We start from the raw sequence: 26,714 nt of genomic DNA on the forward strand, positions 1-26,714 counted from the left end.
TTTATCTCCCAAAAAAATGGAAGTACAGTTTATTCATCTAAGAAACACAACGTCTCCATTTTTTTTTTCTCTAAAATTCATTGATAAAAGAAAATCAATAATTTATAAAATTCATAAGCTTATAAATTCATAATTTCGTACACAAGTATAACATATAAAGAAACAATCATTTGAACTTATGCAACCCACTGACACGATGCTAGAAAAGGTTACGATTAATCGGTACAAGCTTTAGGGAAAAAAAAAATCATTCAGATCAAATTTCATAGTCAGGTTTGAGCAATCATTAACATCCATAAAAATGTGACACTAGAGCTCGATTAAATATTTACAAAATTTGATAAAAAAATATAAAAAATAACTTAATTTACAATTAAGCAAGACTTATAAAACAATTAATTGCTTTAATTAACATTCGTTTAATAATCATTTCTAGAAGTATTACTCACATTTCTTTTCTCCAGGTTAATATTAAAATCACCATTCTAATGAAATTAGTAACAATAATAATAAAAAACAATAACAATAAATAAGTAAAATGGTAATCTAGATGTAATCGATGTTCCAGTGTTTTCCAGTAACTCACTAAAGGATATACCTTCGATATCAATCATTTTTTGCAAAGCAAAAATGAATTCTTTCGGTATGTAGCACAATGCGGTTACTCAACTTCGACTAATCGAACATGATAGCGCAGGGCAAATCTCACTTACATTCACTGGGTGGAGAGCACAAAAACGATTCTACGATTTGCTACCTTGCTGGTTTGAGTGTAGTAACGTAAGTTTAGCTAAATCCTGATGAAAAAAAAAAAAATTCTCAGTAAGTTCAATAACGAACGAACATTTAGCAAACAAGAAATAATAAAAACATCAAAAAATTGAGATTAACAAAAAAGATAGCGGAGATTTATAAAAAGACACATTCATACTTTTTGTAGTTGCGCATTTTTCGCAAGAGTTTCTTCTAACATTTGCTGCATTTTTAATGTCTTTTCCTTCATTAAATCCTCGGTCGGGTTAAACTTCAACTTGTCGAGCATTTTTTCTTTCAGGGTTTGCATTTTGCGATTGCGGTCAGGAGATACATCTTAATTAGCAAAAATTATACTATAATTGGTTAAATGATCAGCATATTTAAAGTAGAGGTACAAGTACGAGAGAAAACGTACGAACATGAGAGAATAGAAATAAATATAAGAAGGCAAACTAACGTATACCTCCATTATTTTCTGTGACGTACGTCTGGATTATCAGTGACTTTTGCATGAGATCATTCGCCATAACAGCACCGCTTTCCTCCAAATGCCTTACCTAATGCAAACATGTAAATATTTTTAATAATTTCCTACCAACACAATGAGTTAAAAAATAAAAACCGCTTTTAGACCAAAAAATTACTATTGTCGAAAATATTTCATTATTTCCACAAAAGTAATTTGTTTTACTTTCTCTTCAAGAATCCATTTTTCTTGTTGAAGGTCAGCGAGCCTGGAAATCAAGTCTACCGTCTCGTCGCTCAAATTGGCAATATTTGTTGAGCTACCCATCGGACTGCTTGACTAAGAAATATTAAACCAACGTAAAACGTGAAGAAAAAAAAAAAAAATAAAATAAATCACTTCGAAAAATCAAAGAAAACAACATAAAGAAAAGAAACATTTAAAAAAAACCTTTGGGCTTGTGAAATCTTCATTGTCTGCTCCTCCAGTTGAAGAAACCAAAGAGAGATGACTTCTAAACGGTATTTTAGAATTACTTTTGTATTAAGTCGTATATTTAAAAAAAGTATTGATAGAAAAAATGATTCTTCATTAACTTACAGCATTGAAATTCACTAATAGTTTATCATAAACCAGTATTGCTAATTCTTAGGAGTAAATGAATTTGATTGACGTTTGAACTGGTTTTTCGTTTGTTTCACTTTTCACTACTTTGTGTGGCCATGTTGTGATACTGTTAAAATATTTTGCTTTCTTTGCTAACTTACTACGCAGGGAAAGTGAAATTGATTTTATTTTTGACTCAAACCAAAACTTTTTAAAAAAAATAAAACAAACTCTGAATATAAGACTTATTTCTATTGATTTTACTAGCATTCAATTAATCTAAATTTCAATTGAAAAAAATCAGTATATTATATTTGTTTGGTAAATACCTCAATTCTCGTATATATATGTATGTAATATAATGTAATGTAAAATGTGTGTGTGTGTGTGGATTTTTTTAAGCTTTTAATTTTATAATGAAAAAAAAAAAAAAAAAAAAAAAAAAAGCTTCTGAAATGAAATTGATATGAAAATTAATGACAGTAGTAATGTTTGAAACAGATCTGTATGCAAGTTTTACACAGAACATAGAAAAGGCATTTGAATTACTTTTATAGGAATAAACTTATATTTGAATGCAATACAAAATATTTTCAATACAAAAAAAGTTGAAATTCTTATTCCTTATTACATATATTATAGAAGCAAGTGATGCTGAAAATTTGCACTTACCCACTATCCTGTCGCCTATGCATAGACATAGCCTTCACTTGAAGCGACTCAGGGTTAAAAATTTCATCATAGGCTTCAAACAAGAAATATAAAAATTTTATAAGCCTTTTTTAAATAAGAGAAAATATTCAATCAAAACAAGAACCAATCAGTTACTTCTATTTTTAAAATTGGTTTGATTAAGCAATAAAACGAAGATGTTTTGGTATTTAAAAGCAACATTAGTTTTCTACAAAAAAAAAAAATTATACTTTTGGAAATAAAGACTTTTTTTAAAACTAAAAGAAAAAGATTTAATAAAATAAACCAGGAAATAGACATACTATTTTTAACTTTAATTTCTTGAATAAAATCTTGCAATTTACTTTGAGCTTGATCTGCCTTTTTACGTTCTGATACTAAATTTCTCTTTAGCTCTTTTATCTACAGCAAAAATTTTTTAAAAAAATTAACACTGATATAGTAAGATATAGAATTTCAGAGATATTTATTAGATATCATTAATTAACTGTGATTGTCAATTCTGATCTTTCAAATGGTATAAATGTAAACCTAGAGTATAGGCACTAGAGCTGCAATACAGTATATCTGGTTTTAGAAAATCTATTATATATAAGCTAGTGTTTAACAGTAACTTGAAAATATTTTCAAAAAATAAAACATACAAAAAAAAAAAAACCCCCACAAAATTAATGCTTTTATTAATATAAAAATTAATTTATGCAACTTCATAAATAACTCAGAACACATCAAACTTCCTTTAAGGAGGTTTGATTGTTTTTAATTCTATGTTATGATAAACCAACCAAATATATATTCTTAGCAGTTTTATATTCTTCAATATGGTTGGAGGTTAACTCTCTTTCTCAAAACAACTCAAGTAATGTATGCAAATTTAATTTATGCAAAAATATTTTTACATATGGTGAATGACCAAATGCAGACAAAAGGGTTTTTATTATGTACATTATACAATAATAGTTTCAATATGTATGAAGTTTAACTTTTTTTTTTCTCTCAAAACAACTAAACTTATGCAGACAACTTCATGCAAAAATCTTTCTAGATATTGTGAATGACCAAATGCATATTTTAATAAAAAGGCTTATTGCCTAAGTACATCATACAGTAATAGATTCAGCCATCCTAATTTGTTACTGCTTTAAGGGTTTAAAATTTTTAGAGCGGCAGAGATCTTCAAAATTAAAAAAATCTCTAAATTTGAGATTTTTTATAGCCATACAGTTTTTTATTTTATCTACTCTTTCTTCAATGCAACATTCAAAAACCATAAAAGCTATAGATATCTTGCTACTACCTTTTGACTTGGTGTAACTCATACTTTATTTTTGTTTTAATAACTTAGCTAAACTGATCAGAAACCTTTGAAACGCTTTTTTTACAATTTTTACCCAAAATCAATTTTTTTTTAAGAAAACAGAGTATAAGCAAAGTTTATAATTTGCTGATACTGTTTCTTAAGTAAATGAGGCAAACATTTATCCAGATCATTACTGAGATTAAATAGTAGAGAATTGGTTTGTTAACTTAAATATTTATGATAAAAGACTAAAAAAAGACAATAAAAATAATATTTGAATAAAAAAAATATAACAACAATAACAAAAAAATTGTAAAATTTTTATAATTACCATCTGATCATTTTTTTTGTTAGCTATTCTATGCTCAACTTCTTTATCCTTTAAACTTTCTTTCAATTTCTCTACAAGCATGGTTTGATCATTCTTCTCTTTTGTAATTGATTCCAATGAAATTTCTAAACTCTGTAATAGCAACAAAAAATTACAATATAAATTACTTCAATCACCAAAAAAAGATTATTTGTTCATGCAAAATTTACTTTCATAAGAAATATTTTTTACATAATTATAATGTTGATAATGATTCTATTTGAGATATTCTGTGATCCAAGTAAGATCTAAGAACCAATTGCATAAATACATGGTCTCACATGGATATAGTTCTGACATTTGTGAAAAATATACATGGATAAACATACACAGATATAGTTCTGACATTTGTGATAAATATACATGGATAAACATACATGGATATAGTTCTGACATTTGTGATAAAAAAAAAACACCACATTTTTTCTATGTACATGACCGAGAAGATCCTTTGTTTGTATTCAAACAAGCAAAATATTAAATTTATGTAAATAAAAATACATACTTCTTTTTCCAGATTATATTTTGAAATTAAATCTTGAGTACTTTTTTCAAAATTTGCTTTAGTTTCTTCAACCTCAACACTATGTTTTTCGATGGCACTTTTTAAGGCCTCCTTAAACAAAATTGATACTAAAATGATGACATTAAAATCATATGAAAAATATTTTTAAGGTTGAAATAAAAAAAACATGCCGCAAACCTCACTATCTGAAAGAGCTCTTTGCAGCCAGCCTGATTTTTCTTTTAATGACTTCAGTTGCTCTTCAAGCGATTGCGCGTAGGATTTTACATCCTCCAGTTCTGATTTAAGTTTCTAAGAATGAGATAACAGTAAACAGCAATCATTTTGTTTATGTAAACTTGCTTTAAATGCCTTATGTTACAAAAAGCAGATCCAAGAAAGAATGCATAGCAAAAAGCTAAACCTGATATTACCAACTTGTAGAATATCAAAATTTAATTAACATGCCTTAATGTCTGAAACTTTTACCTTGTGATTCAAAATTTGACTTTTCAATTCATTAACCTCTGCCTAAAAATATTTTGCAAATGAGATCATATAATGAGATGTGAATATCATTTATCATAAACATAAGCTCATAAAAAAAGAAAAAACATGACAAAAATTAAAAATATATTCCATTTTTCAAAATTTTTTGTAATTATTTTTTTTTTCAAGTCATCACATACATTATTTTTTTCAACCAACAACTTAATGTCACTCCCAAAATTGTTCTTTGTTTCTTCAAGTCTCAAACGGTGAGCCTCTACTTCATTGTGAAGCTCTTTGGAGCTGGCATCAAGTAAAATCTTTCTCTTTTCAGCTAACTAAATAAAAACAGCTCAATGAATAAAATAAAGAACAGATGGAAATTATCTGCACGGATTGCCAGAACACTTCAGAAATTTGTTCAGACTTTTTTATGAAAAGACATTTATAGCAGGTTCAATGTATATCCTTTTTTTACATTATGAAATCTATTTGTATTGATCACTCAAAATTATTAATTTGTTTATAATTTATTGCATTTTACTTAACAGAAAATTTAAAATTATTTAGTTCTTAAATAATCTTCATTTATGTTTGTACAAGGGAATTTGAATGAGTATATTATATAACTTCAATCCAAGTTATTGATTAGCCCTTACTTAATCTTTTTTTTAATCACTTTAGTTTGCTAATTATTTTAAAATAAATTAAAAACTTTTATTGGTAAACATTCAATTATTTAGTTCTTCATACATTCTCTATGTGTAGATTCAAATTTATATAGTTATCATTATCTCATGCTCATATCTTTCTGTATTGAATAACTTGATTTAATTAGTAACATTTACTAACTGAGTGAATTTTTCAAACCAAGCAGTAGCAATTAAATATAGTAGCATATGATAGTTACAGTAATTAAAAGCATTTCAACATTCTAAAAAGTCAATAGAGATTTTCAAAATTAGTAAATAGGGAAAGAATAAGTCAGAATCATAACAATGAAGCAAAAAAAAAGACAGGTTTTTAAAAAGTTATTTTACAGGATTATAAAAATGTTTTTTTTTTTATAACATTACCTCATTTGCTTTAGTGAGTTCCATTTTTAAATTTAAAAGTTTCTCTTCGAGTTCTACTTCTCTATTTCTAAGCTTTTGATTTTCTTCCGATAGAATCTAAATTTAAAAATGAATTACAAATTTTGAATACTATGAAACCAAAAAAATACTGATAATAACAATAAAAAAAAAACTTTCTATTTCTAATAAACTTATTAAAGAACTAAGATAAAATTATGTGTAAAACTGTTTAATTTAATACAACTTTATACTTTTAATACTTTTATACTGTTAATCTTCAGTTAATGCAGGAAACGTTTTGACAAAAAAGAACTTTATAATAATTAATTTTCCCTATTTATTATCTTATCTTATTCCCTTATATCACATTCCCTGAAGAAAAAAAAAAGCAAAAACAAAAAAACAACTTATTCTAATGTTTCTCTTTTAAGACATTAGAAGAGTAAGAGAAATGTTGCAGATTAAAATACCCCAGGATAAAGTCTTTATTCATGAAATATCTTCACCATTTTGTTTTGTCATAATTTTCATGTAATACTTTTATCTTTGCCATAAAAATGTCTGTCTATTTGTTTGTTTGTTCTTTATGCAAATCCACACCTGTGGACCAATCTTCACCAAATTTTGCACTTGGGGGTATTCTCACCCAGGAAAGGTTTTTGACCAGGTTCCAACCACCCCAGACTCCAAGTTCATTCAGAGTGGTTATGGCTGGAAGCAAGTTTCAATCCCTCTGACCATTCCTTGGCCCCTGGTGAGAAAATGAATGTGGAGTGTTGCAACTCTGTAGGGATTGGTTCAGATGAGCTGAAAACTTGCACAGTGGTAACTTCACTTCCTGAATTCAATGATGACATTCCTTTCCTGACCATGAACATTCCTATGTCAGTGGCCCAGTTCTGTAGAACCACAAGTTTTTGAATAACAGAAAAGAAACATTAAAAAAAAAAAAATTTGCATATCTTCAAAACAAAAAAAACATCTTTATTAAACAAACCCCCATAAAATGTCCCATTTTACTATGAAATACCTGGCACTTTGTGCTGAGTATTCTAGCTTGTACTTAAATATATTTCAAATATAAAAATATGACATTACAAGTATGAACAAACAAAATGTCATAATTTTCAAAACCATTTTACAAAGCACGTAATTTGTAAGTTACTTTACTTATTTTAAATAGTAAACAAACAAAAAATCCCATTTGGTTTTAATTTGATACAATATTAAAAATTAAATTAATTTTGATATATTTTAGGAAAACAAGTTAAATTTTATAAAACTATTTATTCTGAATATTTATTGTTATCTTTATCATGATATCTAATTTTATTTTGTTTATACAGTATGCTACAGAACAATTGTAAATGCTTTAAAATTATGCAAACTAATTATAGATCATACTTTTAATTTTTCATTATCAAACTCTTTTTCATTGTGTAAAGCCAACAGTTTCTCCTCTATTTGCATAGTTTTCTCTGCAAGGTTCTCTTTATGCAGCTGTAAATAAGAGAACAATTTAGTTTTCCTGATTACATATACATGAAGGAAGGATTAAAATCTTACTAATAACTCATATAAGTATTAGCAAAATTATTTCCTAAACATAGATAAGAACAACAAAAATAAAAAATCTTAAAAAAAAGTTTTTTTTAAAAATATCAAACAAACCTGTTGCAAACCAATAATTTCAGCTTGTAAAGCTTCATTTTCACTTCTAAAAATAAAAACAAAGCAGAGAAAACTTGACAATAACAACTTCATAGGTTGTTGTTATGATACTAATTTATTAAAAATTATTTACGGTTATGATTTGGCAATGATAAAATGATCAACAACTTTTTTTTAATATAAAATTATTTTAATTACTTTTAACTACATATCTACAGATTATTTCTCAACATAAAAGTTTAACATTTACTGCCAATTAATTTTTTTTATCATATATTGATATATTTAAAATAAAAGAGTAAAATAAAAAGGTGGAAATAAAAATGGTAACCTAAGAATATTTATCCTGCTCAGTAAGTTTTCTTCATCACTTCTATCCTGTATTAAAAACAGAATTAATGTTCAACAAAATGTTATTAACAAGAAAAAATAGAAATAAAAAACAGAATGCAATCTGTTTTCAGATAACATTTTGTGGTAGATTTAAATTCTTTCTTGAATATGTTTTAAAGAAATTTATGAAGTTTATTTCATCTTTAGTGAATTGTCATTTTATTCTAAAGGATGAAAATCATTTTTACTTTAGCTTGAGACAAAGCTTCTTCTAATTGTTTAATATTTTCCTGATAGACCTAAAAGAACACACAAATAACTTATAAATACATAAAAGGTCATGAATAAATACAAAAGGGATAAGAGGCTAAAAAATGTAAAGATTAAAAACTAGACAAAAAAAAATCTTACTAGAAGCTGTTTATCTGTATTTTCTTTTAATTTTTCTTGTGAAATTCTAATGATAAAATTCTTTATATTTTAAAATAAAGATTATTTTACTCCATAAAGTAAAAATAGAAAGATAACTAAAAAAATGAATATTATGAAACAAAATTTAATAAATGTGAACATAAACGAGTAATTATGAATGCAGTAATATAAATCTTCTCTTAACCTATTTTCCTCATACATTCTTTCTTTTTCTTCTTGTAATTTAACAAAACTATAATCAAAATAACATAGTTATGTTATTATATTGACATTTATATAATAATGTGATATATAATCATGTTAATGCTAAAATAGTATATATAATTTTATCATTATGATAATTTACATAGTTATGCTATTGTTACAAAAACTTATATACTCTTCAATATAGGAAAACTAATTTTTGTACAGTCAACCAACTGTATTGACAAGCCTTATGCAAGAGTTTTGAAATTTAACTGAGAAAAATTATGTTCAACTGAACTCAAACTATCATACATTAGAGATGCTTTGAGTTATTTATAACTTATATTTAAAAAAAAAATTACTATCAGATAAAAATATACAAAGGAAAGCTCTTCTATCTCTTGCAATGATCAATAAATGATTTAAATATGAGTTATAACAACAGCAGTTACCACTAACAATATCAGCAACACCAGCAACATAAACACCAAAAACAGGTAGTTTTACTTACCTTTCTTGTTTTCTTTTAGCTTTTTCAGACCACTAAAATACAGAAAACAACCTTTTTTCATGCTGAGTAGGGACAAACATAAATAAAGACTTTACAAAATCACCTGAAATGACTACCTTCTTTACTTCCTCTGTTAATCTGGTAGTTTCTTTCTTCATTGTTTCCTAAGAATAAAACTTGAACTGAGTTTTGAAGAAATCTAGTTAATTTAGATTCTTATTTTTAAGTTTCATGATGTAAAAAAAATTTTTGTGACAATATTTTAATATCTTTATAGAAGCATAAAACACAAGAAAAATGATTTAAAAAAAAAAAGTAGCAAAAAACCTGAAACTCATAAGAAAATAAAAGCAGAAAAAATGTTAAAATATGAAAATGTTAATTCGCTTATAATGGTATCAAAAGATCTGATAACAGAACATTTGGACAGATTAGAAATCAAGAAATACTTAGACAAAAAAGAACAATCTAAATTCATGCTCATTAATTTAGCAACAAATTGTTTCACTTACTTTCAAAGATAATAACTGTTCTTGAAGATTAGTTACTTCAGCTTTAAAGTGTTCAACTATATAAAAGATATAACAAAAAGAGCTAAAGCTTTTTTAAAGTTTTTTTTTTTGTAGAAAAAAAAAAATAGAAAAAAAAATAAAAAATAAAAAACAACCTAAAATAAAATATTTTTAAGTAAAATGTTTTTAAGTAAACCTCAGGACTCAGAAAAGGATAATAAACTTGACAGTTACCATATCTCAAAAAGAAAAGGATTTATTTTTTGTCAGTATGCATTTAGTGGCAATTTAAACCCCTGAAATTCCCTAAAATAATGTGAACTTAATTCACCGCTCTCTGAGTTTGAATTCTTTGTTAAAGTCGAATCATTAAAGGCATTTTTACAAATTTTTTCTATTGAATCGTACAGCTCTTTCGAATTTTGCAAGTCTCCCATAACTATATTTAAATTGTCTTTATTTTCACTTTTGAAATCCACAGATGAAAAAGGCTCTGTATCTAAAGATTCCTGTTTTACTTGAGTTCCTCCTTCGTTTTGAAGATGACTAGTCAGCTTTTCAAATATGCTGTTACACAACTCTGTAATATTTATGGTAGGAACCTTCTGAGAATATGTTGATTGGCAGCTTTGATTTTCTCTTTTCAAATCTATAAAAATTTAACCAAATTTGTAAAAAAAAAAAAAAAAAAAAAAAGAAGACCTTTAGGAAGAACAATACCTTTCACTGCAAAACATATTTGGAAATATTTTTAAAAGATTAAAAAAAAAAAAAAAAAAAAAAAAAAAGCATTAAGAACATATTCACCTTCGATAATTTTTTGAAGGCTGGCTATTTCGTGTTTCAATTTTTCATTTTCCTCAATGCTGGAGGTGATCTGTTCTTTTTCAATTGATAACTGAAGAATTAAATAAAAAACTGTTTATATCACAATATTTTAAAAAAATAACAATTACTTCTTATACAAATTTAACTGCAACTATTATTTCTAACTCACCCTTGACATCTCATGCATAAGGGTTTCGTTTTGTAGCTTAAAATCTTCTTCTTGTCGCTAAATTTAATGTTGATAGAAATTATTTGACATCAAAAGGAAATTGTGAAACTTTTTAATTTTGAATACTAAATTCAAAACATTTTAAATATAAATACTAACCTGCAACTGTTGATTTAATCTTTCATTTTCCTCAAGCATATCTGACCAATCCTAAAATAGAGATTTAATGTAAGAACAGCGAGTTTAAGAACAGAACAGCATTTAAGAATTTCATAGTACAGCACTTAAGAGATTTAGTATAGGAACAGCATTTAAGAGTTTACTTCAGCATATTTGCAACCCTAACATTTTCAAGTCCTATCAAGCAAACTTAAACAAGTTCTGTTTAAAATTGGCAGCTGCAATAAAAATATTAAGTAAGACTTAACACTACAATAGAATGATAGGTACAACAACACATTAGAATGACAAATTAGAATGATTTTTCTGAAAAAAAACCTCTAATAATTTGTTTAGGAATTATTTCTATTTTTTCTTTATGAAAAAAGATTGTACTGAACTGATTAAATCAATCTAAAAAATGCAACATCGAACATTTGTTGCACTTATAGAATAGCAAAAACACAAAGTTACCTTCTTTGATTTGTTCTTTGTAATTCCCTAAAGAAAAAATTAGAATAAATTTTATCTAAATATAGGGGGAAAAAAAGTGAGGAATATATAGTAACTATATATAATAATAAAGTATATAGTAATATATATAATAATAGTAACTTTAAAAGTTATGTATTCTTATATATATATATATGTGTATATGTGTGTATTTACAAACACACACACACACACACACACACACACACACACACACACACACACACACACACACACACACACACACATATATATTTTACAACTGCAACATCAAAACATCTTTTTAAATAATATGATGCACCCCTCCTCTCTGGTTTCCTTTAGCAAAATATGAATGTATACAAAATTTTAGATCATTTGACATTTTGACCTTTGCCTAAATTAAATAACTGAGTGGTCCTGTTCACCACCACTGAGCAGGATTTCCATTGCCTGGTTTTTATTTAACTTTAAATAAATTTACAATGTAATTTTAAAGCTGTACAAACTACATTATTAATAATATTATGTAACTGCACCATTCAATTACTATATACTTAATCTTCTGTTTTTATTAAACTGTACAGCATTAGAAATATATATTTTCATGATTTTAGTGTAGAAAATTAAAGTTTCCTTCAGTAAATCAAACATTTGGGTTGAGTGAAGATTAAAACATTACCAAATGATCTAAAATTTTGTACACATTTATATTTTGTCAAAAGAAACACACACACACACAGATATATATATATATATATATATATATATATATATATATATATATATATATATATATATATATATATATATATATATATATATATACATATACATATATATATATATATATATATATATATATATATATATATATATATATATATATATATATATGCCATTTAGACTGTTAGATTCCACTTTTTACCATCTCTAAATTTACTTCATATAAAATTTTATGCATGTTTGAAAAGCTATTTTCAATAGAATAAACCTGAAGTCAATCAGAAATGAAAAATACAAATCTACTTTTTTACATTTACCCCTTATAAAGATGTGTAAATGTAATAATCTAATGTATACTGAATCTGATAGATGGTAGTCACCACCTAGCATTTAAAGCTAAAGTGTATTAGCAGTATGATTTTTTGAAATTTTCTATTTCTTGAATTCTACACTTGTCAGAAATCAAAAACACTTCTTTACATTGATGTCAGTATAAATCTCTTTTTTTTTTTTTTTTTTTTATTAAAAACATTTACAATTAATTTAAGAAAACATTTACAATTACTTTAAGAAATAACTGATCTCCATCAAAGATACATGTATAATAGTGCAAAGAGGATCTAAGCCTCATTTCATAATACTGCTAATTAATGAAGAAGAACCATGTGTAAATACTTTGTACCTTGTTACAGCTTTATCATCCATACTAATAATATACTGTTCTGGTTTGTGACCAAGATTGAAGAGAAATATTAATATCATTTTATTTGTTTTACTCTTTGTTAATTCAGGTACAAAGGTTAATTGCTTCAATTTATGGCATGATGCATGGTTAAGAGGTTTTCAGAAAGGTTTTTGTTTTTAGTTCAGAAAGTTAAAATTAAAAAATTCCCGTCTTAAAACAAAAGCAAATCTCAAATCTTAACATACTCCTTATTTAATGCTTATTTTAAAAACGATGCTAAAAATCAAAATAGTAGCTAAAAAACCAGAGTATTTTATAGAATAGTGCCTATAAGCAATTATTTGTAAAAAAGCACAAGAAGTCCTTTATTTATAATTTATTGTTTAATGTGAAAGTTCTGTCTGGCTATAGATATTTTAAACAACTACATTATATCAATGTTTTCTTTTTTCATCTCTTTTACTATTCTTGCAGAAGCTTGCTTAGATCCAGGGTTTCTGAATAATAAATTAAATTTGTATCTGCCTGACTAGAACAACAGTTTTAGCAATATCCTGAAAAATTAAAATGTAAAAAAAAGAGAAAGGGCTAGCAGTTAGCCTGTTTTAATTTACTTTATAGTGCATTTTTTTAAAAACTAAAATTTTTAAAATCGCTGATGAACTCTCAAAATTGTAAAGTCTTAAATCTTTCAAACTTACCCATAAAGTTTCTGGCATTTTGTGTAAGAAGAGGAACCTTAAGGAGATACAGAACTTATTTTGTGTAACAAGAGGAACCTTAAGGAGATACAGAACTTATTTTGTATTACAAGAGGAACCTTAAGGAGATACAGAACTTATTACAGAGTTTTAATTTTATGAATCTTCCAAATGCATAAATTTAATTATCAAAATGCAAAATTTTATGTTGACCTTAAGTTTTGATAAGAGAAGATTATTAAAAAAGGTTAAGAAAAATATAGTCAAAAATATAAAGTCATGTAAACATATATAGTCAAAAATAAAAAGGTCAACAAAAAATTTCAAACCTGGAATCCAGAAAATTTTGGTACTTTGCTTAGTTTTTGGATTTCTTTTTCTTGTGTTGAACATTTTTCATTTAATCCTGCATAATCTAACAAAGTTTGAAAAAAAAAAAAATAAATAAAATAACATAAGTATAAACATACAAATAGATTTGTAGAATTATTCTCCTAGGCAAAATATAGGTAAAATAAGAAGCGATTACTTCAGCTTTCATTGCACAAAAAAAAACAAAATAAAAATCGTCAAATTTTAAAAACATGTAAGACTTTGTCGAACTAGAAGTATTCTTTTTTTTTTTTTGAGCTCCCTAATAGATATGAACTTCTGTTTCAATATTATTATTATTTTTCAATATTGCATAAAAAATCATTAAGATGAGAACTGAAAAAATAATTGGGATGTTTCTTCAAAAGGTTTTTACTAAATAATCTTTTTTGCCTTGTCATATAATTTATGTATCTTTAATAAATTTATTAAAACAGCAAAAAAAAAAAAGCAAAGCAAATAAGACAACAATTATCTGGTAAATAAAATGACAAATAACTTATTTTATGTGATGTCATGAAAATGTTATTTATAATACTATATTTTAATACTTTCACAAGCTACTTAATTTATAAAAAAAGTTATTTTTCAATTGAAAGATATTTAGTAAAATTATAAACAAGATGTTATTATATAAAATGCATATTTGGTTACAAATCAAATCTAGTTTTGAAAATAAGTTTGAGAAGAAATTTTGCTGGAAAATTATAAATTATAAAAGAACCAAAAGATGTTTTATTTGCATTACTTGATTCAGTTTTTTGCAACTTGGAGCTTAATTCATAATTTTGAGAGCGAAGCTCTAGCAACTGCATCTAAAAGAAAAAAAAAAATTTTTTTTTTTGATAATAAGAACAGCAACTACAAAAATAGAAAAAATTATAAGAACAACAACATCAATTATAGCAATATAAATTACAAAACAATTTTATCTTATTTTTAAAACAATTTCATAAAATTCAAGAGATTATTACATCTATAATTGTTCAATCTTTTTTACATTCAAACAAATCAACAACAATCAAATAAACATAAAACTGTGACAAAATTATGAGCACAAAGGAGTTTAAAAAATCTGTCTAAATATTGTATAAAAAACACACCAACGTTAATTTAAAGGAATTTTTTAGTTAGTGTTGGTGAATTTTTAGCTAATGTATTGATTGTTTAATCAATTAATTAAATAACTAACAGATATATTTTCAAAGTACTTCAGGGAATTATATACAATTCACTTGAGATAACAATTATATGTAGCAAGCAATAGAAGAAAGCTGCAATGCAGACAATTGAAAAATTAAAATTTTTTACATCCAGACCCCAGCTGTTAAGCAGAAAGACATTTTTTCTTTACAAAAAAAAAAAAAAAAAAAAAAAAAAAAAAAAAAAAAAAAAGATTGCTATTGTAAATCGCAATCTTCAATTATGTTTTTCTTGTATCGGAAAATATGTTCATAAGTTTTTTTTTTCAAAGAAAAACTACCAATTATTTCAGAGCCCAGACATTTCACTGAGCAATTTGCTTTAAAATAGAGAGTTAAAACAGCTTATAGTAAACATACTTTTAGTATGATCACATCATGCTAAGTATGCTTGCACTTCACATGTCATTGTCAAATAACACTCTAAGCATTTATTCAAAAACAGGTTTTTTAAAAGCTACAAAATTATTGAAAGCAAATGGACTGAAAAGACACTAGGAGAAAATTTTCTTTGATAATTTTCATGTCTGCATGTCATTGACATGCAGACATGAAAATTATGACATCAGGCAGAAACAAAAAAAGTCCTGTAAGCATCTGCATAATAACAAATAAAGCAAGAAAGCATAACCTGTCAGGACTATCAGTCAGGTTCTGATGAAAATAACTTTCTTTCATTAAGTTGCTCACATTTCTTATCATTTGGCTCCACAAAACACAAAAACAAATAACTGAAAAAAACTATTCAATATGCTGATGAAAATGACCATTGTTAAATAGCAAGAGAAATTAAAATATCAAAGAAAACAGAAAAAAAGGATAGTTGTCTAAAATAGATATTAAAAGAAACATCAATAAAACTGCTTTTAATTTTTATTTATAGAAAGTCCTTTACTCTTTTTTATTGCTATTTTTTTTTGCAGTAGAAAAAGTAAAAACAATCTTAACTTTTTTAACTTTTATATTAGGATAAAAGATCAGATCTTGGATTATGTTTGATAACCAACCAAACACTTCCCTAAAATCACTTGATGAAAACTGCAATTTAATTTCTTTCAAATGAGTAAACAAACCTGTAAGATGATATTGTGGTGTCTTAATTTTTAAAAAATTATTAAGCATTTTAAACTTTGTTTTTATTTAATAGTTAGTTTGTATTTAGTATCCACATTTCCGGAAGCAAAGGCAGAATCTTCTACAAATAATGTTTTCACAAATAAACTTTTTAGATGTTTGAAAATAGTTTAAAGAAAAATTGTTATTAAATAAGTCTTACAAGGATGCTATTTGCCAAAACTAAATTAATTTGCAAAGTATAAAAAATCACCTGTCAGAACTATTGGTTCACTTATAAGGTTTTTTACTTTTGCATTAAAGTATACTATTATTATTATTGTTAATATTATTATCATTTTTATAATAATAATAATAATAATAATAATAATAATAATAATAATAATAATAATAATAATAATAATAATAATAATAATAATAATAATAATAATAATAATAATAATAATAATAATAATAATAATAATAATAATAATAATAATAAAAACAGCAACAACAACAACAACAACAACAACAATAATAATAATAATAACAATAATAATTATACTAATATCAGTATTAAGATTAATTTAATACTGATACTAGTATCATATATGATATGACATATTAAGAAAATATCCTAAGATATCAAGATACTATTTTAACATTGTTAAGATTTGATTGATGTCAAGATATTATTTTATTACTACTTTACTAAATTTTAAGAAAATATCATATATACTAGGGTATAAGTCAAGATTTTAGGCCATTTAGAATGGATTTAAATTGTTCCTAAAGAAGATCAAAATATCAATCTATGGAATATACATTGAACCATTATAAAGAATTACTCTTTTCAGTTCAAATTAGGAGATTGAATTAAAAACTGAATCAACTTATACATTAATACATATGATATGCAACATTAAAAAATAGAGGTGAATTTATAAGTTTCTTTACAATAATTTTTCATTCAGACAACTAACTTTCATATTTTTTTTTTTTTTTAACTTACAAATATGGGATATCACATACTAATTAATGGAAATCTTCAGTTATTCCAATGAAAACTACATTTTGAATTAACTAAATTAATTAATTTTGAATTAACATTTGAATTAACTTACTTGATATTTTTCTAAACATAAAATATAACACCAGTTATGTAATACAATTAAATCTCTAGCTTTTCCAATAGGAGCTGTTTTAAGTAATAATTTTTTTGATAATGAAAACATAATTTGTTTTAATAATTAAAAGAAAAACATTATACTAAGAACACTGTATATGCTTATTTTCCATTTGATGCAACTTCATTTTATTCGATTAAATATAGGTTGCAACAGTTTTTATACCTTATAATTTAAATAGAAATGTAAAGTAAATCCTTATTGAAAAAAAAATAAATAAAAATAAAAAAACTTATTAAAAAAAAAAATTGAAATTGCCTGTTTTTCCACTTTATGTTTTTCTGTTTTGTTTTTCTCATTTTTTTTTTTTTTTTTACTGCAAACAGCAGTAAAAAATATAGCAAAAGTACTTTGAGATAGGATGAACAAATTTTTAGATCCTTTTTGCCATCAATAAAGGGAATAGTAAAAAATAGATCTAAAAATTTATAATGCAAAAATTAACAATCCAAGGCATTATTAAAATGCATTTTTACATTATTAGATATTAAATAACGTTTTAATAATAAGGTTTCCTACTTGAAGTCTAGAAAACTCTTCTTCAGAAATAGTCGCCATCTTACTTCGCTTTACTTTTCTCGGCTTCCGTTTGTAAAATAAAAACATTGCAGGCAACATTTTTATGGCAGATTAGGTAAGGCAAAGAACTTCGGCGCGCCTAATTCAAAAAGGGAAATTTTAAATTATGTGTAAGAATATTGTGGAAAAGTATATTTGTTATTGTCAAAAATTCCTAAATATTATGTACTGTAATACTTCTTATAGCCTTAAAAAGAAAAAAAAAAAAAATGGCATTACCCACATGCTCTTGCAATATAAAGAAAAACGGAATATCATGCCTTGATTATAGCTCTCCAATTGCAGGGCCCCACAATTTAAAATCCGTTATAGCAGGAATACTTTCTATTCGACGTCAGGCTGAAGATGTATTAAATAATCTTGTTGAGGAAGAAAAGTCTTTAAAAGGATCTTCAGAAGCACATGAGCAATTCTCTGATTTAAATAATGAGCAAGATGATGAAGAACTTTTTGAAGATGATGAAGATGTTGAAGATTCAAGTATTATAACCTCTATTTCCTCTTCTCCGCCAGAAAAGAAGATTAAGCATTTTTATGAAAAAAAATAAACTTTTTGCTTTTCTGGTTTTTCATGTATAGCAATCTATATTATCATTTATTTCAGGTAACATACTAGAAATTATACAGTAAACAATACCCTACATACTCTTGAAATATTGAAAATAATTTATTGAGCAATGTTTATGCTCAAACCAATTTAATTAGATTCTTATTTATATAGTCTTTAATTAATATATATATATATATATATATATATATATATATATATATATATATATATATATATATATATATATATATATATATATATCTGTGTGTGTGTGTAAAAATGCATATTAATCAGATTTGGGATGACTTTAAAACCAAGAATATAGAATTATTAGGTATGATATTGATTTTTAGCTTATCTTTACATTACATTATGTTAGTTATAATAATTATGATTTTTAGCTTATTTTTACATTACATATTAACAGCTTAAAAATGACAATTTAAAATTTTTGATTGACCAATGTTTATTCAATGAGCAGTTTAATTGATTTTTTTCAGTTAGTACAGTAAATGAAGTGTTTATTCAATTGTTATGATATAAAATATAAAATTTAATTGTTATAATAATTTCATGCCTGATTATCTGTAAATTTGCTATTATGTATGTTTATGTATTTTTTTTTTTTAATTCAATTATTTGTATTATTTTTAACTATATGAAAGTAAATTTTAACTTTTTTTTTTGTTAAGAAAATAAGTATGAATTTATTTGAAGAAAAAGATATAGTTCGAATTTGTGCCCCTATGGTAAGATATTCAAAGTAAGTAAATTTTATCTTATTGTGTTAACTTCAGTTAAAAAGTTTTAAATTTTTTTACTTTTTTTTTTTTAAAAAAAACAACAGAAAAAGAATTAAAGAAACCTACTTTTGATTACAATCTTTTGTTACTTTTGTTTTATTTTAGATGTAAAATAGTAACTTTAACTAAAGTTTCTAAGTTTATATGCTAATAGCTTGTTAATAATATTGAAAATTATTATTTTTGAAAAAAATGTTGTCTACTGTTTTTTGATTTAGACAACCTTTCAGACATCTTGTAAGAAGGTAAGGAGTTCTGATCTATTGCAAGAAATTTAGTACTTAAGATCTGCTTTTATGTTAAGTAAAATAGTATTAGAATTATAATGTATGTGTGTAAAACAGGGTGTGACAATTTTTTTTTCTTTTTAATTATGTATGGCTAATAAAAAAAAAGTTACATTTTCAGATAGAACTTCTTAAAATTTATATATATATATATATATATATATATATATATATATATATATATATATATATATATATATATATATATATATATATATATATATATATATATATATATATATACATATATACTACTATGATCAAAAAGTAAGGTGAATTTTTAAGTTGGTAGGAATGTCATTAACATTTGCGCCAAATTGCATGTCAAACTCATAATTTTTTTTTTTTTGTTTACGCTTGTTTCTGAAGTACCAAAAGTGCATTCGGCGATTTGCACGATGTCTAATTTTGTTGAGCAAAGAAGTGCTATTAAATTTTGTTTGCAGAATGATATTTCTGCTGCTGAAAGGTATCGAATGTTGCAAAAGGCTTTCGATGAAGAGACTATGTCTCAAAAAAATGTTTACAAGTGGTACAAAGACTTCAAAGAAGGCCTAGAACGTGTTGATGACTTGGAACGCTCCGGACGACCATCGACTTTGATTGATGATCGCCACATCAACAAAATCAAAGAATTGGTGCTTGCAAATTGTCGGTTAACCATTCGAGACCGAATTCCTTCCAACTGGCCAAACTGTCAACAAGGAATATTATTTAAGCGTTATGCGACGTTTGCGTGAAGCTATTCGCAAAAAGAGACTGGAATTATGGGCCAATAACTCTTGGATTTTGCACCACGATAATGCGCCTTCGCACACAGCACTGGTTCTTCGTGAGTTTTTCGCCAAAAACTCTACCCATGTTGCTCCACAACCACCGTATTCGCCCGACTTAGCACCGTGTGACTTCTGGCTGTTCCCAAAGCTCAAGAGACCACTCCGGGGAAATTGTTTTGAGTCCATTGAAGAGATCCAATGTGAATCGGCACGCGCATTGAAGGCTATCCTTACCGAGGACTTTTCGGTATGCTTCGAAGACTGGAAAAAACGCTGGCAAAAGTGAATTGGGGCCGGGGGGGATTATTTTGAGGGGGACAATACAGATTTGGAAGAATAAATAAAAATTTTTCATTTTATAAAAAAATTCACCTTACTTTTTGATCACAGTAGTATATATATATATATATATATATATATATATATATATATATATATATATATATATATATATATATATATATATATATATATATATCTGAATATAAAAAAACATTTAAATTACTACTTTTTATATAATTTTTTTATGAACTATTTGTTTTTTAAGAGGTTTAACAAGTCTTTCTAATTTGAATTTTTGACCATAAGTTCTCAGCTAGCTAACTGACTTCAAATTTATGTATCTCTTCCGACATGTTTAACAATGTTAATTACTAAGCTTGAGTTTTTAATTATTTCATCTGATTGGTTTTAGACTTTAATGTTAAACCATTATGTACTCAACAATCAATCTCAAATTTTCGCATGCTATTCCATGCTTAGACACCTAGATTCTGTAAAATTGTAAGGCAGTAGTTAGCCATCTACTGTGACAACCAGGATCATTTTCTAATGATGCAAATCTCTTTGGAAAAGTTTTAATAGCTGTAAATATCTGGTATCCATAGCTCTGATCAGTGTTCAGATCTTTAATATCAGGACTGAGAGGAGGAGGCGAGGTTTCATAAACATTTATAATGTCTGTAATGATTTTAAAGTCTTTTGCATTATTCAACATCTTAACAGGCAACCCTGATCATTGTTGATTTGATTAGGACCATCAAGTAATCTATTAAGTCTTCTTAACCCTAGTTCTCCAGTGTGTTGGTCATGTACAATCCATACAAGTTTCATTTTTTTTGATCCACTGTATCCATCCATCCTCCTGCCACTCCAGTATTTAAATTGGTAATATCCCAGCCTACAGCTTACAATGTCAAATGCAAGGATCTTTCTTTACACCATTTAAGTAAATGACCTGCAAATATCTCTGCATGTTTATTTAAAACTGATTCTTCAGGAACAAAATTGAAAAGATAATTTCCACCAGGTTTTCTGCATACAGTTTAATGTTTTTCTTTTACTGGACCTGGGAATTTTCTGCCTTCAACATCAATAAAGACTTTAGTTTCATCTTTTCTACCATCAAAAAGTATACAACTCAAACCGTTATTAGTAAGGTTTTCAAATATTTTCTTGTACTTTCTTAACTTTATTATGATGATGAGACAAGTATTTTTTCTTTTTTGTTAGGATCTTCAGAAAACTTGTTTGAGTTACTTTGGGGCAACATAAAATCTTTTTCTTGATTTATAATTTCCTTATCTATTTTTGATTTCTTTATTCGGGTTGCTTGTTTTTCTTTATACACCATTTTAATGTTTTTTTTTTCTTTCTTAATTCCAATAACTTTGATGGCTGCTATTTGATATCTGACAAATTTTAATTCTATTCTCTCACATAATTTTATACACAATTATTCTCAAAACAAAGCAGTATTATATAACTGGATGTAAACAAATTAAACAGTTTATCCATAAATCTATCTCTTGCTAATATATTTACATTGCCATTGCTAACTATTTCTGATTGTAATTTAAAAAATCTTGTATATTCATCACCCAAACCAAATTTTAAAAGCAAAAAAAGAAAGTTTTTACACAGGGGTGTTTTGAGATGTCAGTTCTGGACATTGGGTTAAAATTTTATACATTTTCCTTTAACATTTCAGCATTCTAAATGTAATTTTTAAATTCTGTACCAAAAATCTTTCTAAATACATTATTTTATATTTTTTCCATTGTTATTTCTCAAATTATTAAGGAAAATACTTTTTACAAATGTCATGAAAACCAGTTCATTTTGGAAACAGGGTCAATTTTAAAATTGCTGTATCTTTTTAAGCTAGCTAACTTACTTTAAGATAGTGATTATGTTATTGCCACATTGTAACTATTATATTATTGCTACAATATATATGATCTTATGCTTGGTATCAGCATTAAACATTAAGATTGCTGATTGATATCTTTTCATTAATTTTTTCATGTTAAGTTAAATAGTTATTTTGTTATTTAATGGCAGTGTGTACCCTGCCATATCATTTGCTCCCACTATTTAATTGAATGAAATGCATGCAAATATGGAAACACCATTAGAACATTTGTGTTCTAATTGTGTTGAAAGTAGTCAATCTAGCTTACATTGTGGAAATCTCAAAGTAATTGGATTGCATATGGGGATATAGAATTCTAAAAAGAACTGGTACTTGTTTAAAGTACTTTCTAAACAAGTTTCTAAGAATCAGTGAGACCAAAACTAAAGAAGGCATTTTCTTTAGTCCTAAGATTTGATATTGAATGATAATGAACTTTGCAATAAGCTCAGCACCCATAAAATGTTATGGATATTTTTTTGTAGCAAAAAGATGTCTTCTAAATATGTAGGACATGTTAAGAAGCTTAGGCAGACCTTTAAGTCAATGGGGTGTAATACATCTCAAAATACACTTTTTGGATTTACACTTAGATTTCTTCTCTTTTAATCTTGATGTTGTCAGTAATTAACTTTGAGAATTATTTCATCAGGACATCTGTTCAATTGAAAAGTGATGTCAAAGAAAATAAAATCTTACAATCAACTGACAGTGTCACTTCATTTTTTCCACTGTGTTTTCATCTTTATGTTATTGTCTTTAGAAAGACCTTTCCTGGAATTTCCTTCATTTTGTTGAATGTTGCTTTAACTAATAACTTGCTTTGTTGTAAGATTTAAATCTTATCACAGGAGCTTTGCAAGAATTCTTTTCTGAGATCATTGCAAAAATTTCAGATTCTTTTCATGAGAACCTTGCTTATTGTGTTTATTACTTTTATTATTAAGAAATTACAAAATTACTTGTTTCCACTTTTCCGTGGACTAAGTCTCTCCTTATACCATCTTAAATTTGTAAGCCAATCTCAGATCTCTGAGAGTCAGCATCTGTTTACTAATGACTGCCTATATACCAATAATTTTTCTTAATACTTTAAATATATATACATGTACTTAAAATATATATACATATACCTAAATACATATATACTTAAAAAAATACAAGACATACTTGAAGAAATTTGTTTTAGACAGTTTTTGTTAAAGCTTTTTGTAAGTTCACAATAACTTAACCTTGGATTTACTGTCACAACTTAAAAGTATTGTTACATTCTGTGGTTTTTTTTTTAATATTAAAAGCCAGGATAATGTTGGATGCCAAATGTTTTGGTTACAAGTTAACTTAGTAGTCTTGCTAATTCTCTGTTTCATCCTTCATTCATCTTTCAATTAGTTGCTTTGCTTGCTGGACTTAATCTTAACTTCTACAAAATTTATCTTAACTTCTACAAAAATCTTCACAAAATTTCATAAAATTCCCTAAATGTGATTAAACTTGTCAGCTTTGATGTCTCATATTTTTTTATAGAAAATAAAATTAGTTGTTGTCATTGGCTTTTTTAAATTACATTTTCTAGTATAATTTTTAATATGCACATGCTGAAACTTTTGACTGAAAGTCAAAAAAATAATGAATTAGTGAAATTCAGTCACAGACAAGGTTTCATTTATTTTCAGTCATGCTGACTTTTTGTTTATGTCTGTATCATGTTGTCTTTTTATGATGCTTTGAAGGAAAAAGAAATTGGAAAAATCCTTGTATACAATCTGTATATTTGTAACATAGGTATAAATGCGACCTAGCCTACACACCAATGATAATGTCAGATTCATTTATTAAATCAATTGAAGCTAGGAACAGTGACTTTACAACGAATGAAGGTAAGGTGCATGCAGTTTTTTTTGCTTCAAAGTCTATAGCAGTGACATTAAAACTTGATGAAGCATTTAAACCTTACAAAAGAATCCAAATCCTTTTTTTATTGTTTTGAACTCATAAACCATTGAAAATAAAAATAAATGTTGGAAGTCATTTAAAGAGAGGTTTAGAATAGTTGCCAAAGATATGCATATTGATAGAAAAGTTTAAAGTTTCTTTAATATCAGAATAAGGTTCTCAAGTTTTATTTCAGATGATCAGTTCTCTATTTATATCAGATTCACATTTCTCTATTTATTGCAAAATTAAAAAAAAAAAGTAAACCAATATAGAAGTGGATACAATTTAAACTGTAGCTTTTGTTCTTAACTCTATTCACTATAAATAAAGAAATGCTTTATATATATATATATATATATATATATATATATATATATATATATATATATATATATATATATATATATATATATATATATATATATATATATATATATATATATATATATATATATATATATATATATATATATATACATAGCATTTTTATTGGTTTAATTTTACTTTATTTGAATTTATTTTAACAGAAGACAGACCGTTGATTGTTCAGTTTGCAGCAAATAATGCCAAAGACTTTGCTGAAGCTGCAGAAATTATTTATCCGTAATTATTTTTTGGTAACAATGTTTATTTTTTGGGTTAAGAGTTTTAATTGACTTGTTTTAAAAGTTTTTTTTATTAAAAATGTTTTATTTCTTAATCTGCAAGATTGTTTAAAATCTATAACTAAAAGCTAATATTAAACCTTATAGAACTAAATTTATATATTTTCTCATTAATACATTAAAATATTTTATTACATGCCAGAGTAATTCTGGAGTTTAGTTTTATCAAAAAGTCATAGAACCATCAAAAAAAAAGTTTTTTTCACCTTACAATATCACAAAACCTAATTGAAAAGCAGAACTGTGGTGTGGTCTTGCAAATTGTACATCAGAAAAGTACTAAGATAAATCAATAACACACCTTTTCAGATTTTAAACCAAAGTTTTTAATCTCAAAGTAATAATAAAATAGAGCAATAAAAAAAATATTGTTTTAAAGTCAGATTAGATATTGTGATGTAAAATTTCCTCTATAATTTTTTAATTGTAAAATGCTTTTTATTAGATAACTTGGGACCCCTAGAAGCGTCCTTGTCAAGCTTCACCTTTTTCTCTCTAGCATTATATTCCTATTGGCAATTTATAAGGAACATTTAAATAACAATAATCAATATTAGTTAAATGTTTAGTAAATGTTTAGTATATTATTGTTTTATGTATGGCTAGAGCTAAAATTACCTTCTAATTTTAGTTATGCTGATGGGGTTGGTTTAAATTGTGGTTGCCCGCAGAGGTGTGTTTCATCGCATCCATTTTTTTTTTTTTTAGTTTAATCTTTAATTGATCTTTTATTCAAGAAAAGTATACATTATGATATTTTCCTTTTTTTCAGATGGGCAATGGCAGAAGGCTATGGGGCTCAGCTTATATCTAGACCTGAGCTTGTAAACGACATGATAAAACAGACTAGGCAAAGAGTTCCTCAAAATTTTCCCTGTGAAATTAAAATTAGAATACATTCTGATATAAGGTAATTAGAAATGTCATTAATATCTCAAATTTGACATTTAAGTAGAAAGTTTTTTTTTTTCCCCTGAACAAAATTGTAATAAATTCTAGGTATTATACTTACGAAATAGCAAAAAAATCAGAGTTTAAGACATTTCCAGTAGGCTTGTAATAGTTTAAAACCCATGTCTAGACCTATTTAAACTTACGTCAACTTTGGAGAAGTTGGGAATTTCATCATACTTATCAACTATATCACAGGATATGTAATGATAATTGTACGTGGTGAAATAATCCTCAATCAGTTAGAGTAAGTTTTGATTGCTTTTTATTGTTAAAGTATGGATTTAAAATTAATTAAATGCAGGATTTGTTTAGAAAAACAGTGGACTTGTGCCAAAAGGCTGAGCATGCAGGGGTGTCATGGATAAATGTTCATGGTAGAATGCCTTCACAAAGAAACGAGCCAGTCAACTATGAAGCAATTAAAATAGTAAATTTTTATTTTACAGTTTTTGAGATTGATAGCTTTTAGAAGGGTTTATTTATACGTTTAAGTTTGCATGTTTTATTAA

The 26,714-nt window shown here is 25.9% G+C and overlaps 2 protein-coding genes across 6 annotated transcripts in view; one reads left to right on the forward strand and one right to left on the reverse strand.

Moving 5' to 3' along the window:
• On the reverse strand, positions 1-18,117 carry LOC145194924 (GRIP1-associated protein 1-like). 3 transcript variants are annotated; one of them, XM_090070198.1, is made up of 30 exons: positions 17,979-18,117; positions 14,766-14,832; positions 13,975-14,060; positions 11,537-11,563; positions 11,063-11,113; positions 10,904-10,960; positions 10,714-10,804; positions 10,238-10,555; positions 9,907-9,962; positions 9,511-9,558; positions 9,395-9,426; positions 8,882-8,929; positions 8,677-8,722; positions 8,514-8,564; positions 8,264-8,310; positions 7,933-7,978; positions 7,666-7,761; positions 6,262-6,357; positions 5,386-5,523; positions 5,186-5,227; positions 4,895-5,008; positions 4,697-4,807; positions 4,153-4,284; positions 2,824-2,923; positions 2,501-2,573; positions 1,673-1,736; positions 1,448-1,561; positions 1,220-1,313; positions 932-1,089; positions 1-797 (listed from the first exon to the last, which is right to left on the reverse strand). In XM_090070198.1, the coding sequence occupies exons 1-30, from the start codon at positions 18,075-18,077 to the stop codon at positions 744-746; spliced, it is 2,556 nt and encodes an 851-aa protein (XP_089926324.1). In that variant the 5' UTR covers positions 18,078-18,117; the 3' UTR covers positions 1-743. The 3 variants fall into 3 exon arrangements, 2 of the variants coding, with proteins under 2 accessions (XP_089926324.1, XP_089926325.1); XM_090070199.1 differs by having other exon boundaries at positions 10,141-10,555; positions 17,979-18,048; XR_016446155.1 differs by lacking the exon at positions 1-797 and having other exon boundaries at positions 1,448-1,556; positions 17,979-18,081.
• A 1,094-nt stretch (positions 18,118-19,211) lies between these two features.
• LOC145194907 (tRNA-dihydrouridine(20a/20b) synthase [NAD(P)+]-like) overlaps positions 19,212-26,714 on the forward strand; it is a 9,023-nt gene continuing 1,520 nt past the window's right edge. For 2 of the 3 annotated variants that reach the window (XR_016446193.1, XM_090070382.1), the window contains exons 1-7: positions 19,212-19,351; positions 19,610-19,636; positions 24,434-24,528; positions 25,114-25,189; positions 25,883-25,924; positions 26,024-26,161; positions 26,518-26,632. Coding sequence is in view for 2 of the 3 variants with exons in the window: in XM_090070382.1 (XP_089926508.1) it covers positions 19,290-19,351; positions 19,610-19,636; positions 24,434-24,528; positions 25,114-25,189; positions 25,883-25,924; positions 26,024-26,161; positions 26,518-26,632 (555 nt within the window). In the remaining variant the exon portion in view is untranslated. Of the gene's footprint in view, positions 19,352-19,609; positions 19,637-24,433; positions 24,529-25,113; positions 25,204-25,882; positions 25,925-26,023; positions 26,162-26,517; positions 26,633-26,714 lie in introns of all 3 variants that reach the window. The other variant, XM_090070383.1, reaches the window with a different exon arrangement.

The sequence above is a fragment of the Hydra viridissima genome, unplaced genomic scaffold, assembly GCF_058129835.1.
Source record: "Hydra viridissima isolate aposymbiotic clone 2 unplaced genomic scaffold, HvirCarnegie_v1 scaffold_13, whole genome shotgun sequence".
Lineage (NCBI taxonomy): Eukaryota > Metazoa > Cnidaria > Hydrozoa > Anthoathecata > Hydridae > Hydra > Hydra viridissima.

Bases quoted from the DNA above. Each gene is read 5' to 3' on its own strand.
- LOC145194924 (XM_090070198.1), bottom strand. From the start codon at position 18,077: ATGTTGCCTGCAATGTTTTTATTTTACAAACGGAAGCCGAGAAAAGTA. The intron at 10,556-10,713 runs GTGAATATGTTC...AAATTTTTATAG, and splicing joins CCTTCAAAAAATTATCGAAG to ATTTGAAAAGAGAAAATCAA. The intron at 1,090-1,219 runs GTATACGTTAGT...TTGCTAATTAAG, and splicing joins CGTCACAGAAAATAATGGAG to ATGTATCTCCTGACCGCAAT.